The sequence below is a fragment of the Erythrolamprus reginae genome, chromosome 10 (assembly GCF_031021105.1).
Source record: "Erythrolamprus reginae isolate rEryReg1 chromosome 10, rEryReg1.hap1, whole genome shotgun sequence".
NCBI lineage: Eukaryota > Metazoa > Chordata > Lepidosauria > Squamata > Dipsadidae > Erythrolamprus > Erythrolamprus reginae.
Genome location: NC_091959.1, coordinates 40,504,198 through 40,522,503, shown reverse-complemented (window position 1 = coordinate 40,522,503; position 18,306 = coordinate 40,504,198). Strand labels below are relative to the sequence as shown.

The following is an 18,306-nucleotide window of genomic DNA, read 5'->3' as shown; positions in this document are numbered from 1 at the left end:
GGAGGGCGGCATACAAATCTAAATAAACTAAACTAAACTAACGCTGGCAAAGGGGAAGCCGGATTCGCTTAACAACCGTGGCTAATTTAACAGCTGCAGGCGATTCGCTTAACAGCAGTGGCAAAGATGCTCTTAAAATGGGGCAAGACTCAGTTTCTCAACTTTCTTGCTCAGCAACGGAAATCTAGGGTTCACTTACAGTCATATGTCGAAGACTACCTGTTATTGATTTTTAAGCCCTAACCCTACATAGGAAAAAAAAGTGGGCTAATTTGACTTCCCTTCCCATCAGCTAAAACTCAATTTTGCTAAAAATAAAAAAATTACGCAGATGACGTTCCCGCCCCACTTATTTTAAAAAATATTTTATAACAAACCAACCAACGCAAGGCAAAATGGAACCGAAGCACCCTCCCCTCCGATTTTCGTATACAAAAAAAGAAGAAGAAAAATTAAAGACATATATCCGAGTGTTAAAGATGGTATAAAAATGTACAGCTTCCGTCGAGACAGGGAAGTTTATATCCCAGTTATCAAGAGTAGAAATATGAAAAAGGGAAAAAAATAAAAGCACCGTTCGAAAGGAGTTTTTTTCCGAATCAAAATCGATCGTTTGGAGAAAGGCTGACGAGGCTGCGAAGGTTCGTAATTTTTTGTTTTTTACAATTATTGAAAAAAAGCAACTTGGATTTGAGACGTCGAAGGGGAAGAAGAAGAAGAAGAAGAGAAGAAGAAGAAGAAGAAGAAGAAGAAGAAGAAGAAGAAGAAGAAGAAGAAGAAGAAGAAGAAGAAAGTCCCAGCGGTTAAAATATTGTCTCTGTTATCATTCAGATTGGCTTAAAATGAGCACCAGCATTATTTCCCTGAATTGAAGGAGCAAAACACAAAAAAATGCTTTTTCTTTGCTACAAAGGTTAGCTTTAAATTTGGCAACCTAGGTTTTTTTTTTTCTGCACAACAATATATAGAGATATAGATATTATTTTATATATGTCATTCATGTCAAATTTTATTATTTTTTTCTTTTATATTCCAGAAGATACAAAGCTTTTTGAGGCTTCCTGCCCACCCACCCACTCGCCTACCCCTTGTTAATATTGTCTTCCCCCAACCCCTTTTTAAATGGATTTTAATTGTTATTATTCTTTTTACAAAAATGTGAGATGCTTAACGAATACAGGAATTTTTGTTGTCTTTTATTCTCCCTCCCATTGGCCCACCCCTCCGCCCCGACCCCCTTTTTTATGTTTTAAATTACAAAGGGACACAGCAGGCACTGAAAAAAAAATCTCTCAAATTAAACTGCTGGATTCAAAAGGACAACAGCAGAAGAAATAAACGAGAAATGTGCTTTCCGAAAACTCACCGTTTCCGTCAAATATGGCAACCAAATCATGGTTTTTTAGCAACCATGAAAGAGAGAAGCCATCGGAATCCAAAAAAATTAAAATTAAAATCCAGCTTTTCTTTCTTTTTCTAATTACAGACTTAACCCCACGCAAGAAATTAACATGGTTAAAACTCAAAAGACTACTACAAATAGTTCTTGACTTACAAAGTATTTGCTTTGTGGCCGTTTGAAGTTGCAATGACTTGGGATTGTTTTGTTCCATGCTTAGCGACAGTTGCGGAATCTCCACCTGATCAAAATTCGGAATTGTTGGCGACAGGCTCATAATTACGACGGTGCCAGTATCAGAATGGTGGTGAATCGCTTAACGACAGTGGCGGAAAGGTTGTAAACTGAGGCAAACTTCACTTGGCTTAGCAATTTGGGACTTGGTTGTAAGTCAAGGACTAACTCTATACACTGCGTACGGAAACAGACTATGATTGCATGCCTCGACTGGGTGGCAATGAAACCGGAGGCCAGCTTTCCCCCACGAATGTCAGTTTTCTTGAGTATACAACCCTAATTGCAGACTAAAAGTGCTATTAGTCTTTTAGTCCGATGGGCTTTACTATCAGTTCTCTGGGATGACCTAAGCCTTTTATTATAGTGGTTCTCAACCTTTCTAATGCTGCGACCCCTTAATCTAGCTCCTCCTGTTGTGGTGACCCCCCAACCATAAGTCTAGCGCCAATTCTCCCCACAGAGCTTTAAGCTGATTGGCAGGAAGGTCAGAGGGACATGCCCACTGTAAACGCCTGATTGGTTGGATTGTAAAAATATGTTCCAAGGTGCCAGAATTGAAGCTTTAGTCCTAACAGCATGGGGAAAATTTGTCTGTTCCTATGGTCCTCAGGTGGACCCCTGTGAAACGGTCCTTTGACACACACCCTCAAAGGGGTCCCGAGCCCCATGTTGAGAACCACTGCTTTATTCTACCCATACATGATATTTTTGAGTTTTTATTGTTTTTTTTTTCATTTTCTTTTTTTAAAAACCAATCACACAGCAACTATATATATATATATAACATGTAACATGTTTTTGTTTAATTTGAAAATTAAAGGAGGACTAGGATAGATCTATTTGGCCTTGTTCTAGCCCTCATCAGCTAGCCATACCCTCACTGGGATTTGAACTTGCAGCTCTTTGCCTTGTAAGGCAGAGAATTAACCTCTAGGCTACAGTGTCTAATCCCTTCATCTTTGTACCAGGGAAGGGTTATTTATTTTTCTGTCGAATCACCCTGGTATACCCAATTATGGGAGGAGCTTAATGCTTCCTTTTGCCTCTCGGTCCAACCCAGGGCCATTTCCAAGGCAGTTAATTTATTCATATCCGACATACTATATTCTGTACGGTGTAACACGTTTTTGCTGAATTTGGAAATTAAAATTTGAAAATTGTGGTGTAGAGGTTAAAGCTACAGCCTTACAGGCAGATTCTCTGGGTTCAAATCCCAATAAGGATACGCTAACTGATGAGAGCAAAATAGCTTGAAATAGATCTATATCAGTTTCCCCTTCCTTTTCATTATTGTTAAAAAGCCTAGTGAAAATAGAACACGGGAGACAGAAGACGTTTCTGATGAAAACGACAGAAGGAATGGATGGTGTTGGGTTCGACCTGACCCTAAAGGAAGTTCCTTTTTTCAATCAAAAATGCTGTCCGTGGATAGATGGTTTATAAGGTGAAGAGACGCTGCGGCTCAGGAGGGGGGAGGATTAGGGGAAAAAAATCAGCTGCATTGATTTGAAATTTCTGTTGGTTTTTTTTACATTGTTTGCACGTCAGTTCCTGCGTCCAAAATCAGGGCAGAAGTCAGAAAGAGAGACAAATGGTACGCTGAGAATAATAATGAGAGAAGCACCAGTGGGATGGCCTTAAACTTGAAAAGTCGATTGGAGCTCACGTCAATGCTGGCTTGTATCTTTGCACCCCCGAGCCTGATAGACCCTGATAGTTAGTTTTGTCTTCGGTTTTCCTTTCTCTCTTTTCATCCAAACCCCTCCACCTCAGCACAACCTCTGCGTTGATCCCCGAGGATCAAAAGGAAAAATTCAACCACGGCACATCCCATCAAAAAGGGAGAGAGTTTGAAAAGAAAAACCCCATTGCCCTCAATCTTAGTTTCTCTCTTTTAAAAATGTACAGGGAAGGAAGGAAGGAAGGAAAGAGAGAGAGAGAGAGAGAGACATAAAGAGGAAAGGGAAAGGGGAAAAGAGAAAAGGAAAGGGAAAGGAGAGGAGAAGGGGAAAGGAAGGAAGGAAGAGAGAGAGACATAAAGAGGAAGGGGAAAAGATAAAAGGAAAGGGAAAGGAGAGGAGAAGGGAAAGGAAAGGAAGGAAGGAAGGAAGGAAGGAGAGAGAGAGAGAGACATAAAGAGGAAAGGAAAGGGGAAAAGAGAAAAGGAAAGGGAAAGGAGAGGAGAAGGGAAAGGAAAGAAGGAAGGAAGGAAGGAAGGAAGGAGAGAGAGACATAAAGAGGAAAGGGGGGAAAAGAGAAAAGAAAGGGAAAGGAGAGGAGAAGGGAAAGGAAAGGAAGGAAGGAAGGACAGCAGAGGGAGAGAAGGAAGGAAACAATGAAGAGAGAAATGGATGGAAGGGAGAGGAGGGAAGGGATGAAAAAGGAAAGAACAGGTGGGGAGAGAAGCAAGGAAGGAAAGGGAGGAAGAAAGGAAGTAAAAAAAGAGGTGGAGATTAAGAAAGAAAGAGAATGTATAGAATGTACTGCATATCGATTTTAGTTGTATGAATAATGTCACAGGTCTATCAGAGATATGCAAAGAAAAAATGCAATAAAAAGTACGTGAAAAAGAAACGGAAGGAAGGAAGAAAGAAAGAAAAAAGAAAGAAAGAAAGAAAGAAGAGGGAGGGAGGGAGGGAGGGAAAAAGTGCCTTTTTAAATAACAACTACACTTATCATATCAAATATCCTGGAGATTTCCATTTGAAACACCTTTTTGGTTCTTTTTCATTTTTCATCCCTCCCCTCGCCTTCCCATTTCTCTTGACCTTTCACCTCCAAACTTGGCCACCATCCATGCTGAAGAGTCCATGAAGAATGAAAACCAGGTGCCTAAAGTTGTCGTTCTCTTTTGGAATTGTGATTCCTCCTGCGGAGAGGTGGGGAGAGAGAGAGAGAGAGACGTTTTCTATTTTTCCTTTTTCTTCTTCTTCCTTCTTTCTTTTCCTCCCCTTTTCCTGGATGGGTAAGGCGAGGTTTTCTTGCAAAGCAGAATGGCCGAGCGAGCTCTCCAGGTAGTAGCGGGATGGATGTTCTCCCCAATTTTCCAAGTCTGTCGCTTTGGCTGTTTCTTTGCCGATTCTGCGCTCAGAACGGTAATGCAAAACTCTGTGTCTCTGCGTTGGTGTTTGTCTCTGTGTGTTTGTGTTCTGTGTGTGGGTTGTGTTTTTGTGTCGAGTCTTCTTTGAGTCAAGGGGAAACAATGACAACAAGAATCGTAAAACAAGTGGCTCAATTTTAGCCCTGCGAAAGAAGAACGAAGGACAGTTAATTTCAAGGACAGGGATGGCGAGTAGGTTTGCAGCTGACAGATGGGAAGAGAGGAGAATACCAGCCCCTCCACACCCAAAAGCAACATATAGGGAAGCCTCCTTCTTCAAGCCATCATCCCAGCCCCTAATTCCATCCCTAGGATGAGGGGTGTCCCCTGATTGTGCAATCCTCGGCTTCTCTCATTTCAAAACAATTACGATTTAAGGCACCTTTCTAATGTCGCGACCCCTTAATCCAGCTCCTCCTGTTGGGGTGACCCCAACCATAAGTCTAGCGCCAATTCTCCCAACAGAGCTTTTAGCTGATTGGCAGGAAGGGGTCACAGGGACACGCCCACTGTAAAACGCCTGATTGGTCGGATTGTAAAAATATCTCCCAAGGTGCCAGAATAGAAGCTTTAGTTTGTTTGTTTGTTTATTTATTTGATTTTTATGCCGCCCTTCTCCTTAGACTCAGGGCGGCTTACAACATGTTAGCAATAGCACTTTTTAACAGAGCTAGCTATTGCCCCCACAATCCGGGTCCTCATTTGACCCACCTCGGAAGGATGGAAGGCTGAGTCAACCTTGAGCCGGTGATGAGATTTGAACCGCTAACCTTCAGATCTACAGTCAGCTTCAGTGGCCTGCAGTACAGCACTCTACCTGCTGCGCCACCCCAGCTCATTTACTTCCTAACACCATGGGAAATTTATCTTTTCCGTGGTCTTAGGCGATCCCTCTGAAATGGTTGTTCCACCCCCCAAAGGGATCCCCACCCCCAGGTTGAGAACCACTGATTTAAGGGGCCCTTGATGCTCTCTGAGGTCCACTTGCATTCTTACAGATGTTTCGTTATCCCAACTAGGTAATGTCTCTCTCTCTAAGCGGTGTATAGAGTCAGCCTCTTGCCCTCAACTATTCGGGTCCTTGTTTTATCCACCATGGAAGGATGGAAGCTGAGTCAACATGGAGCCTGTCAGGATCGAACTCCTGACCATGGGCAGAGTTAGCTTGCACCACTGCATTGTAACCAGTGGTGCATGATGGATTGATGGGTGGGTGGGTGGGTGAGTGGAGGCAAGGAGAAAGGAAGGAGAAAAGGAAGAGCAATAGCACTTATATATCACTTCATAGTGCCTTACAGCTCTCTCTGTAAACCTCTTTATAGTGGTTTACAGAGTCACTATATTGCCAACAATCTGGGTCCTCATTTTACAGACCTCGAAAGGGTGGAAGGCTGAGTCAACCTTGAGCCAAGTCAGCATTGAACTCCTGGCAGTCAGCAGAGTTAGCCTGCAATACTATATTATAACCACTGTGTAACATGGATGGGTGGGTGGAATGAAGAAGGGAAGGAAGGAAGGAAAGAAGGAAGGAAGGAAGAAGGAGAAGGGAGGAAGGAAGGAAGAAGGAGAAGGAAGGAAGAAGGAAGGAAGGAAGAAGAAGAAGGAAGGAAGAAGGAGAAGGAAGGAAGGAAGGAAGGAAGAAGGAGAAAAGAAGAACTATAGCAATAGAATTTATATACCGCTTCACGAGGCTTTCCAGCCCTCTCTAAGCAGTTTACAGAGTCAACATCTTGCACCCAACAATCTGGGTCCTCGTTTTACTGACTTCAGAAGGACAGAAGGCTGAGTCAATGTTGGATCAAACTCGTGGCTATGGGCACAGTCAGTCTGCAATACTGCATTCTAACCAGTGTGCACCATGGATGGATGGATGCATGGAAGGAAGGAAGGAAGGAAGGAAGGATCAGTAATAGCACTTATATACTGCTTCCCAGTGCTTTGCAGCCCTCTCTACGCGGTTTTCAGAGCCAACATTTTGCCCTCAACTATCTGGATCCTCCTTTTAATGACCTCGGAAGGGTGGAAGGCTGTGTCGACCTTGAGCCCATCAGGACCGAACTCCTGCCTGTGGGCCATGACACAGCCTGCCACGCTGCATTCTCCAACCCCTGGGGCTCCCAAGGTCTCTCAGCTGCCTTCTTTCCACCTGCCTCTATCCTGAAAAGGAGCCAGATCAACGGGGGGAAAGAGAGAGAGAGAGGAACAAGCCACAATGAAAGGACATGCAGAAACACAGACAAGTTAATCACCCTTGCCAACGATTGTGGGGAAAAAAACCGAACCTACCATGCATGCACAATGTTAAACCCAGGAGTCAACAGGCTGGGGCTTAGTATCTCTCGTGTCCACCAGAGTCACCGAAGGCCTGTTGCTCCTGGTAAGCGTTTTCCTATTTGTATCATTCTGCAGCGAGCACGGGGCGAGGCGTTAAAAGAAAAAAAAAAGACACAACAGATTAAAACGATCCAACAGGCCAGCGAAACAAACCCGTCCATTCAAAAGCATTAGTGCCGAGACAGGAAATCGTGGAGAAAGAGAAGCAGATGATCTCAGGATGGCCCACGGCAAACGTCCACCGTAACTGGGAAGGCCGAGTGAGACCGGAGGAAGCAGGCGTGGCGGGGCTGTCACTCAAAACTATTGCTTCACCGGCCGCGGCAGGATGTAAGGTAGTCCGCAACCTACAACAGACAGGGAGCCCCAGTTTTCTGTTCTCGCTAAACGAGAGTCCAGTGAACTTCGGCCCAGTTTACGACCTTGCTTGCCGCAGGTTGTTAAGGGGGTCCTTGCCAGAGTTAAGTTAGTCACGCAGGCTGTTAAGCAAATCTGGGTTGTCAGAAGGTCGCAAAAAGGGCATCGCATGACCCACAGACACATCTCTGGGGGGACACTGCGACTGTCAGAAATATGAGGAGGTTGTCAAGCCTGCCCGAAGGTTGATCGCGTCATAAGTCGAGGACTACCTCTACGCATGGACAAGTGCTGGACAATTAACAACGCTAAACTCTTGTGCACACATGCATCAAAAGAAGTGATAGACTTTTGTTGTGTGTGTTACCATAGCATGACCAGAGAGTGAAATATGGCATCAAAACGAGATCTCCTGCTCGGTGGACACTGGACCAAAGACGGTGTTGAAGGGGTGACTTGATCGAAGTGTATAAAATCATGCAAGGGATAGAAAAGGTGGATAGAGAAAAATTATTTTCTCTATCACACAATACTAGGACGAGGGGGCCCTCCCTAAAGCTCATAGGTAAGAAAGTGAGGACAAACAAAGGGAAATATTTCTTCACCCAGAGGGTCCTTGTTTTATGGAATTCACTTCCAGAAGAGGTCGTGACAGCTGTCAGCCTGGATAGTTTCAAGGCAGGATTAGACAGATTCAGGGATGCCAAGTGTATCATAGGTGGTTATTGAAACGGATGTCCATGTGCCGCCTCTATGTTGGTTGAGGCAGGCAGGATTCCCTTGGGTCCCATTTGTTGGGGGTCAGGGGAAAGGGAGGGTCTTGCCTTCTCTTTCTGCTCAAGATCCCCATGGACAATTGGTGGGCCATTGTGTGATACAGAATGCTGGACTCGACGGGCTGTGGCCTGATCCAGCAGGGCTCTTCTTATGTTCTTAAGTTCTTAAGAAGAGGAACAGCTGGGTCCAGTGCCTGACACATGAATTCACAGAATGCAGAGGAGAGGAGAGCAATGGAAATCTATGGGCTGGTCCTTGAGATGCAGCACCCACTGCTGCTAGCGAAGACCCATCTTAGCTCTGGGGACAAAAGGCAGGGGGCGGAGATGAATAGGCGTGGCAGATAACTATTTAGCCTGCATTGAAAGAGAAACTTTTTGCCATAGTTGTTGGCGCTCCTAATAAAGGGATCATTGATTTAACTTCAGAGGGTTTGTCGTGTTTGGGGAACTGGGTCGGAGCAGAGCTGCTTACCTTTAGGGGTTCTTTCTCCGATGCGTCTCCCATGTTGTCGTTGGTTTTGTATTTCCGCTCCTTGTCCCGGTGATCGATGGTGGAGTAGCCATCTGCAACACAGAGAAACTGGTTGGAAAGAGAGCAGTTTGCTGGGCTCACAAATCAGTGACCCAGTACAACTTGGTTAATACCTATCAGCCTTTAGAGGTAGCTCAGACATGAAGCATCCATCCTGAGTACAGGCAGTTCTCGAGTTACGACCACAATTGAGCCCAAAGTTGATCTTGCTAAGCGAGACCATTTATTGAGCAAGCTTTGCCCCATTTTGTGACTTTTCTTGCAAAGAGTTAATAATAATAATAATAATAATAATGATAATAATAATGATAATAATAATAATAATAATAATAATTATTATTATTAGAATAGAATAGAATAGAATTTTTATTGGCCAAGTGTGATTGGACACACAAGGAATTTATCTTGGTGCATATGCTCTCAACGTACATAAAATAAAATATACATTTGTCAAGAATCATGTGGTACAACACTTAATGATTGTCATAGGAGTCAAATAAGCAATGAAGAAGCAATATTAATAAAAATCTTAGGATATACGCAACAAGTTATTATTATTATTACAATTATTATCATTATTATTATTTAATAATAAAGATTATTAAGATAATCTTTAGATATTGACAAAAGTGAACGGGTCCAAAGACGGGCTACAAGAATGGTGGAAGGTCTTAAGCATAAAACGTATCAGGAAAGACTTAATGAACTCAATCTGTATAGTCTGGAGGACAGAAGGGAAAGGGGGGACACGATCGAAACATTTATATATATTAAAGAGTTAAATAAGGTCCAAGAGGGAAGTGTTTTTAATAGGAAAGTGAACACAAGAACAAGGAGACACAATCTGAAGTTAGTTGGGGGAAAGATCAAAAGCAACATGAGAAAATATTATTTGACTGAAAGAGTAGTAGATCCTTGGAACAAACTTCCAGCAGACGTGGTAGATAAATCCACAGTAACTGAATTTAAACATGCCTGGGATAAACATAGATCCATCCTAAGATAAAATACAGGAAATAGTATAAGGGCAGACTAGATGGACCATGAGGTCTTTTTCTGCTGTCAGACTTCTATGCTTCTATGTTTCTATAATAATAATAATAATAATAATAATAATAATAATAATAATAATAATAATAATAAAAACAACAACAACAACAACAGTAATTTATTAGATTTGTATGCCGCCCATCTCCGAAGACTCGGAGCAGCTGTTGTTATGCGAATCGCAGCCATTGTTAAATTAGTTACATGATCGTTAAGTGAGCCTGGCTTCCCTCATTGAATTGGGCTTGTCAGAAAGGTCACACGACCCAGGGACATTGCTACCTTCATGAATACGAACCGGTGGCCAAGCGTCCGAATTTTGATCGGATGCCACAAGAAAAATGGTCATAAGTCATTTATTTCAGGGCTGTTGTAACTTTGGTCCCTAAGTGAACTGTTGTAAGTTGAGGACTACCTGTACGCTATACCTTTACTGTAGGTTTATGGTTAGTAGAACCTTGCAAGTCTGAAAATTCATCTCTGCACACTTGCTTTTACTGGGAATGTGCCTTTGAAAATTTTTGCCATGCCCTATGTCTCTTGTGGTGGGACATGTAGAGGGTTTGGGAGGCCCGCAGTGTGCTCCTGGGGGCCGGCAAGGACAAAACCCTTTTTTTCTTACTTACAACTTCATAATAATAATAATAATAATAATAATAATAATAATAATAATAATAATAATAATAATGCCCTTCATGGCATCGGACCAGAATACCTCCGGGACCGCCTTCTGCCGCACAAATCCCAGCGACCGGTTAGGTCCCACAGAGTTGGCCTTCTCCGGGTCCCATCGACTAAACAATGTCATTTGGCGGGACCCAGGAGAAGAGCCTTCTCTGTGGCGGCCCCGACCCTCTGGAACCAGCTCCCCCCAGAGATTAGAACTGCCCCCACCCTCCTTGCCTTTCGTAAAGTTCTTAAGACCCATCTCTGCCGTCAGGCATGGGGGAACTGAGACATCTCCCCCGGACCTATACAGTTTATACATGGTATGTTTGTGTGTATGTTTGCTTTTAATAATGGGGTTTTTAGCGTTTTTTAAATTATTAGATTTGTTCTTACATTGTTCTTGTTATTGTTGTGAGCCGACCCGAGTTTACGGAGAGGGGCGGCACACAAACAAACAAACAAACAAACATATAAACAAATAAACAAATAAACAAACAAATAAATAAAAAATAGATAGATAGATAAATAAATAAATAAATACATACATACATACATACATAGAAACATAGAAACATAGAAGTCTGACGGCAGAAAAAGACCTCATGGTCCATCTAGTCTGCCCTTATACTATTTTCTGTATTTTATCTTAGGATGGATATATGTTTATCCCAGGCATGTTTAAATTCAGTTACTGTGGATTTATCTACCACATCTGCTGGAAGTTTGTTCCAAGGATCTACTACTCTTTCAGTAAAATAATATTTTCTCATGTTGCTTTTGATCTTTCCCCCAACTAACTTCAGATTGTGTCCCCTTGTTCTTGTGTTCACTTTCCTATTACATACATACATACATACATACATACATACATACATACATACATACATACGTACGTAATTAATTTATTAGATTTATATGCCACCTCTCTCTGAGGACTCAGCGGCTCACAACAACAATACACAATGTACAAACCTAATGTTCAAAAACAATTAAAAACCCTTATTATAAAAAACAATCGCACAACCTAACAGACCACACATAAAAAACCGTAATAGCTAAGGAGTATATCAATTTCCCCATGCCTGGCAACATAGGTGGGTTTTCAGGAGCTTTTGAAAGGCAAGGAGGGTGGGGGCAGTCCTAATCTCCAGGGGGGGAGTTGATTCCAGAGGGCCGGGCCCCCCCACAGAGAAGGCTCTTCCCCTGGGTCCCACCAGACGGCATTGTTTAGACAACGGGACCCGGAGAAGGCCAACTCTGTGGGACCTAATCGGTCGCTGGGATTCGTGCGGCAGAAGGCTGTCCCAAAGATATTCTGGTCCAATGCCATGTAGTGCTTTATAGGTCATAACCAACACTTTGAATTACAGTATCTTGGTGCGTCTTATACACCAGTGAGTCTGATAGTCCGAATAATATGGTAAATTTACATGCGTAGAAGAGGGTGAAGGCCGAGTTAAGTAGTGTCAGACTGGCAAAGTTCTGCTGCTGTTAACTACCATTGAAAAGTCTTACGTTGGGGATGGATGACAGCTATTGTGCTGAGTAAACGTCTCCTAGAGCAGTGTTTCCCAAACTTGGCAACTTGAATCTATTTGGACTTCAACTCCCAGAATTCCCCAGCCAGCGAATGGGTATGGCTAGCTGATGAGGCCAGAACAAGGCCGAAATAGCGCTATCCTAGTCTCCCTTAAAAAATTCAGCAAAAACATGTGATACACACAGAACATAGTTTGTTGGCTATGAATAAATTAACTGCCTTCAAGTTGCCAAGGTTGGGAAACACTGTCCTATAGAATATGTCAAGCTCCACAATGAGTGACAGGGTTGATTATATTACTAACGGTGACTGGGGGAGGTTTTTACCCACCATTACCTGGCCCAAGCTCATCCATCGGAATCATATCCCGGCTTCCGGTCTTCTCATTGTCTATTAAAAACAGGAAGAAATGGAATCTCGGTTTGTGAGGGATCTAAGTCTAGGATATCATATTTATGAATTCTCTAAGCCAGTGATGGCGAACCTTTTTGGTTGGTGTACCAAAAGGGTGTGTGTGGGTGTGTCAGCATGTGTGTAGATGCCCACACACCCCTTCCCTCCTCCACCACATACACACACACAGGACTCACCGAAGCAATGGAATGTGAAACAATGGCCAAACCGGAAGTTTGGAAAAACAGACTTCCGGTTTGCCTGTTGTGCTGTTTTCCACACTCAGGAGGTTTCAGGAAGCTTCACAAAACAGCACAACGGGCAAACCTGAAGTCTGTTTTCTGAAATTCTGCTTTGTCTATTTTATTTATTTATTTTGTCCAATACACAATAATACACAATGAAGGTTATAGAGGATATAGTAGAGAAGAAATACAAGATATAGGAGAGACTATAGGACAGGGGATGGAAGGCACTCTAGTGCGTTTATGCACGCCCCTTACTGACCTCTTAGGAATCTGGAGAGGTCAACTGTGGATAGTCTAAGGGTAAAATGTTGGGGGTTAGGGGATGATACTACGGAGTCCGCCAATGAGTTCCACGCTTCAACAACTCGATTACTAAAGTCATCTTTTTTACAGTCAAGTTTGGAGCGGTTAATATTAAGCTTGAATCTGTTGTGTGCTCTTGTGTTGTTGTGGTTGAAGCTGAAGTAGTATTTGATAGGCAGGACATTGCAGCATATGATCCTGTGGGTAATACTTAGATCATGTTTAAGGCGTCGTATTTCTAAGCTTTCAAGACCCAGGATTGTAAGTCTAGTTTCGTAGGGAATTCTGTTTCGGCTAGAGGAGTGAAGGGCTTTGGACATTTTCGAGGGTATTAATGTCAGAAATGTGGTATGGGCTCCAAACAGATGAGCTGTATTCTAGGATGAGTCTGGCGAAGGTTTTGTAAGCTCTGGTAAGTAATGTGAGATTTCCAGGGCAGAAGCTATGTAGAATTAGATTAACAACTCTTGAGGCCTTCTTGGCGATGTTGTTGCAGTGGGCTTTGGCACTTAGATCTTCCAAGGTCCTTGACCGAGTGGGGGTTATTTGTGATAATTTGTTTATTCAGTTTGTATTTGAAGTTCTGATTCTTTTTGCCCATGTGTAGGACAGAGCATTTGCTGGTTGAGATCTGGAGTTGCCATGTGTTGGACCAGTCAGAAATTGGTGGGTGTTTTGCACTCAGGGACTTACGTCTCGCATGCCCTCTGATATGGCTCCGCGTGCCACCTGTGCCATGGGTTCACCATCCTGGCTCTAAGCCAAGAGGGAGAGAGCTTAAGCCAATGCCCAAGGCAGTGCTTTCCAAAGTTGGCCACTTGAAGACGAGTGGAGACTTCAACTCCCAGAATTCCGCATCCAACATTTTGCCCCAATGAAAGGTAACAATATAGCAGTGATGACGAACCTTTTTTGATTGGCGCGCCAAAAGAAGGGCTGCAGGGGCTTAGTGCAGGTGTGTGTGCTCATACCCATAATTCCATGCGGGGGCACCGCGCATGCATGCATGACTCATCTCTCCCAGCATGCGATTGTAGGCCTGGGGTTTTTTTTTTGCTCTCCCTGGGCTTTAGAGCATTTTCCAACTTGAAGAAGTTGGGAAATGGGCCATTTCTGGCCTCCCGAGGGCCTCCATGCGGAGAGAGAAGGCAGTTTTCACCCTCCCCAGGCTCCTAGAAATGCTCTGAAGCTTGGGAAGAGTAAGAAACAGGAATGTTTTTTGGCAAATGGGATGTTTCTAGCAGCCCTCTCGACCCTATTTTTGCTGGCAGAAGGATGCAGGAGGCCATCGCAGGCAAAAATGGAGCTCAGGAGCCCATTTTTGCTGGCGGAGGAAGGCAGCCCTTTGCTGTTTTTCAGGGCAACCCTGCGGGCCAGCTGGTAAGCATTCGGCGGGCCAGATCCAGGCCCTGGGCCTTGAGTTTGACACCCCTGCCCTAAGGTGATATCAAAAAGGCCATGAAATAAGTATAAAATCTCATCCCACTTGGAGGCGGTCATAATTAAGCCCTCGGAAAGGAGCACAAACAGACCTTGGCTTTTATCCACCAGCGGCAACGTGCTGTCATCATATCCAGATTTACAAGAGGTATTTTTGGAACCCTTCGTAGTCGCTGAGGCAGTCTAGAAGGTTAAAAAAAAAGGAAGGTGGGCGATTATTAGTGGTTTGTGTGCAAAGCAAAAGAGAGCAAAAAATCCATGTTGAAAAGTGATTGTGAAATACCCCATTCCCCCTCCCACACCAACCCCCCCTCTCCCCTGTCCATCTACCTATAGCTGGTTTCCCTATCACAAGGTAATGTTTCCTCTACACCTGAGAATACAGAATATAACCACTGCAGTGCTCCACCGGACTGGAGTAGTGGTTAGAGTGCAGTAGTACAGGCTGCTAGCTGTAGTTCAGCAGTTCACCACCGGCTCAAGGTTGACTCAGCCTTCCCTCCTTCCGAGGTGGGTCAAATGAGGACCCAGATTGTTGGGGGCAAGAGGCTGATTCCGCTTAGAGAGGGCTGTAAAAGCACTATGAAGTGGTATATAAGTGCTATTGCTCTAAATGCAGATATGCACTGCTCAAAAAAATAAAGGGACCACTCGAATAACACATCCTAGATCTGAACGAAATAAATATTCTCATTGAATACTTTGTTCTGTACAAAGTTGAATGTGCACAACAGCCGGTGAAATTGATGGTCAATCAGTGTTGCTTCCTAAGTGGACAGTTTGATTTCACAGTAGTTTGATTTACTCGGAGTAATATTGTGTTGTTTAAGTGTTTCCTTTAATTTTTTTGAGCAGTGTACTTTGATCTAATCCATTGATCTGGATGGATCTGGATCTCCCTACCTGCGTGGAATTCGTTGTCTGGTGATTGTCCCAAAGTCAACCAGCTGGCATTCAAGCCTAAGGTGAAACTAGAACTCACTATCACCTGGTGATTGTTCCAAAGTCAATCAAACCAGCACTTATGCATAGGTGGAACTAGAATTCACTATCACCTGGTGATTGTCCCAAAGTCAATCAAACCAGCACTTATGCCTAAGGTGGAACTAGAATTCACTGTCACCTGGTGATTGGTCCAAAGTCAATCAAACCAACACTTATGCCTAAGGTGGAACTAGAATTCACTGTCACCTGGTGATTGTCCCAAAGTCAATCAAACCAGCACTTATGCCTAAGGTGGAACTAGAATTCACTATCACCTGGTGATTGTCCCAAAGTCAATCAAACCAGCACTTATGCCTAAGGTGGAACTAGAATTCACTGTCACCTGGTGATTGGTCCAAAGTCAATCAAACCAGCACTTATGCCTAAGGTGGAACTAGAATTCACTATCACCTGGTGATTGTCCCAAAGTCAATCAAACCAGCACTTATGCCTAAGGTGGAACTAGAATTCACTATCACCTGGTGATTGTCCCAAAGTCAACCAAACCTGCACTTCTGCCTAAGGTGGAATTAGAATTCACTATCACCTGGTGATTGGTCCAAAGTCAATCAAACCAGCACTTCTGCCTAAGGTGGAACTAGAATTCACTATCACCTGGTGATTGTCCCAAAGTCAATTAAACCAGCACTTCTGCCTAAGATGGAACTAGAATTCACTATCACCTGGTGATTGTCCCAAAGTCAATCAAACCAGCACTTATGCCTAAGGTGGGACTAGAATTCACTATCACCTGGTGATTGGTCCAAAGTTAACCAAACCTGCAGTTATGCCTAAGGTGGAACTAGAATTCACTATCACCTGATGATTGTCCCAAAGTCAATCAAACCAGCAGTTATGCCTAAGGTGGAACTAGAATTCTCTATCACCTGGTGATTGGTCCAAAGTCAACCAAACCAGCAGTTATGAACTCCCAGTCTCCTTTTTTTCTAGCTTGGTGCCTCAACCACTAGACCAAGTTGGGTTCTCAGCTCTTACTAGCGGTTCTCAGCTAGAAGCTGCACGGGCTTCCTTACCTGGAAATGAGATTTATTCCAGCCTTCCTTCTGCAAAACATTCCTTAACTCTTTGTAGCTCCAGGTCATTTGGAGGACGTGGGAAGCCGCTTTCGTTTCTCTGGAGGACTGGCTGGTTTTGAAGAGGTGGGAGAGAGAAATAGACAGACACAGAAAGAAAAGCGACAAATATCAAATGCAGAAGAAGTAGTCAGCCACCAACCTGTCTGTAAAATATGAAAGCTGGAACATGTTTTATAGTTGGATAGAGAAAAGGAAGAAATTAGAGTGTGTGGAGGGAATAGGAGAGATCTTAAGTGTGTAAAGCTACAGATAGAGATATAAGGAAAAATAATAATAAGTAAATGTTTGGATTCTTATTATATTGTATATATGGTAGATGTTGAAATATTGATATTAATGGTGAAATAGATTGAGAGTTAAGAACTGTAAAAGGAATACAGTTTAACTGACACCAATGCAGTTTACCATTAAAAAAAAGGGTTTAGAAGGTTTCTGGGTTTCGTTTCTTTTTTGTATGTTTGTATGTATTTATGTTGTATTTGTATAAGTTTGAAGTTTCTGAATTAATGTTTTGAATGTAATTTTAATATTTATATTTAATAAAAACTATTTTTAAAAAATAAAATAAAATATGAATTTGGACCACCACATTAGTAAATACAGTGGTACCTCGTGATACGAACCCCTTGTGATACGAACCTGGGGTTCGGAAATGTTTTGCCTCTTCTTACGAACTTTTTTCGGCTTACGAACCCACCGCAGATCGCGAAATGGCACTCCGCTGGGCGCCGGCGCCCAGCTATCACCTTTTAAAGCAGCCAGGGGGCTTCTTGGCGTTCTCCCGAACCCGAACTGGTCGGACGTCTTCATGACGTCAAAGCCCTGCCCATGGAATTCCCTATTGGGATTCCCCACCTCCTTTCCAGCCTCCAGATTGGCCGAAAACACTGCCGCCAATTGCAAAAACGGCGCTTCGCCGAGTGGCGGTGCCTGGCTATAACCTTCTGAAACAGCCGGGTGCTTCTTGGCGGCCTCCGGAATCCGAACCTGAACCTGAACTTCCAGGTTCGGCAGAACACCAAGAAGCCCCCCAGCTGTTTCAGAAGGTGACAGCTGGGCGGCGGCGCTTCTCGGCGGCCTCCCGAACCCGAACCCGAAAAGTTCGGGTTCGGGAGAATGCTGAGAAGCCCCCCGGCTGTTTTAAAAGGTGACAGCCGGGCGGTGGCGCCCAGCGGAGCACCATTTTGCATTTTTTTTCTTTTTGCACGCATTAATCGCTTTTACATTGTTACCTATGGGAAACAATGTTTCGTCTTACGAACCTTTCACCTTAGGAACCTACTTCCGGAACCAATTAAGTTCGTAGGACGAGGTATTACTGTAATACAATAGCGCTGTTAGGACCCAAGTAAGGATTTTATTTTATTTTTGGCCAGATTCTCCTCTGCTTCCTACCAATGCCTGCCCAAAAGCTCCTTTATTTTATTAACAATCTCCTTCCTGCTTTCCATAACTCTGAATATTCACAAAGAACAAGCATCTCCTCTTTTGCCAATAAATGTCTGCATTTGCTTAAACGATGAGGCTTTGTGCTTGCGTGGTCAATGCTGAAACAGGCAGCCAAGGGGTTTTGTCCCGGGATTGACGGATGGGTTACGTCGGATTGATTTTGCCTCAGTGTCCACTTCAGCTTATGGCAGATTTAAAGATGCGTGGTGATGGCATCTGTTTTAAATGCTCTTCTGAAAGTCCCTCGCTTCTGAGATGCAAAAGGCAGATGAGATTTGAGGTTTCTTGTTTCAGGACCATCCATAGAAACATAGAAGACTGACGGCAGAAAAAGATCTCATGGTCCATCTAGTCTGCCCTTATACTATGTCCTGTATTTTATCTTAGGATGGATATAT

The 18,306-nt window shown here is 43.4% G+C and overlaps 1 protein-coding gene across 1 annotated transcript in view; it reads right to left on the bottom strand.

Moving 5' to 3' along the window:
• Positions 1-4,671: 4,671 nt before the first annotated feature.
• The window catches only part of ARVCF (ARVCF delta catenin family member), a 139,852-nt gene continuing 126,217 nt past the window's right edge, over positions 4,672-18,306 (bottom strand). Inside the window, exons 10-15 of the mRNA XM_070762730.1 lie at positions 16,397-16,508; positions 14,471-14,561; positions 12,331-12,384; positions 8,679-8,770; positions 7,023-7,139; positions 4,672-4,879 (exon numbers count right to left, since the gene is read on the bottom strand). Coding sequence (XP_070618831.1) covers positions 7,038-7,139; positions 8,679-8,770; positions 12,331-12,384; positions 14,471-14,561; positions 16,397-16,508 — 451 coding nt within the window. The 3' untranslated portion in view covers positions 4,672-4,879; positions 7,023-7,037. The remainder of the gene's footprint in view (positions 4,880-7,022; positions 7,140-8,678; positions 8,771-12,330; positions 12,385-14,470; positions 14,562-16,396; positions 16,509-18,306) is intronic.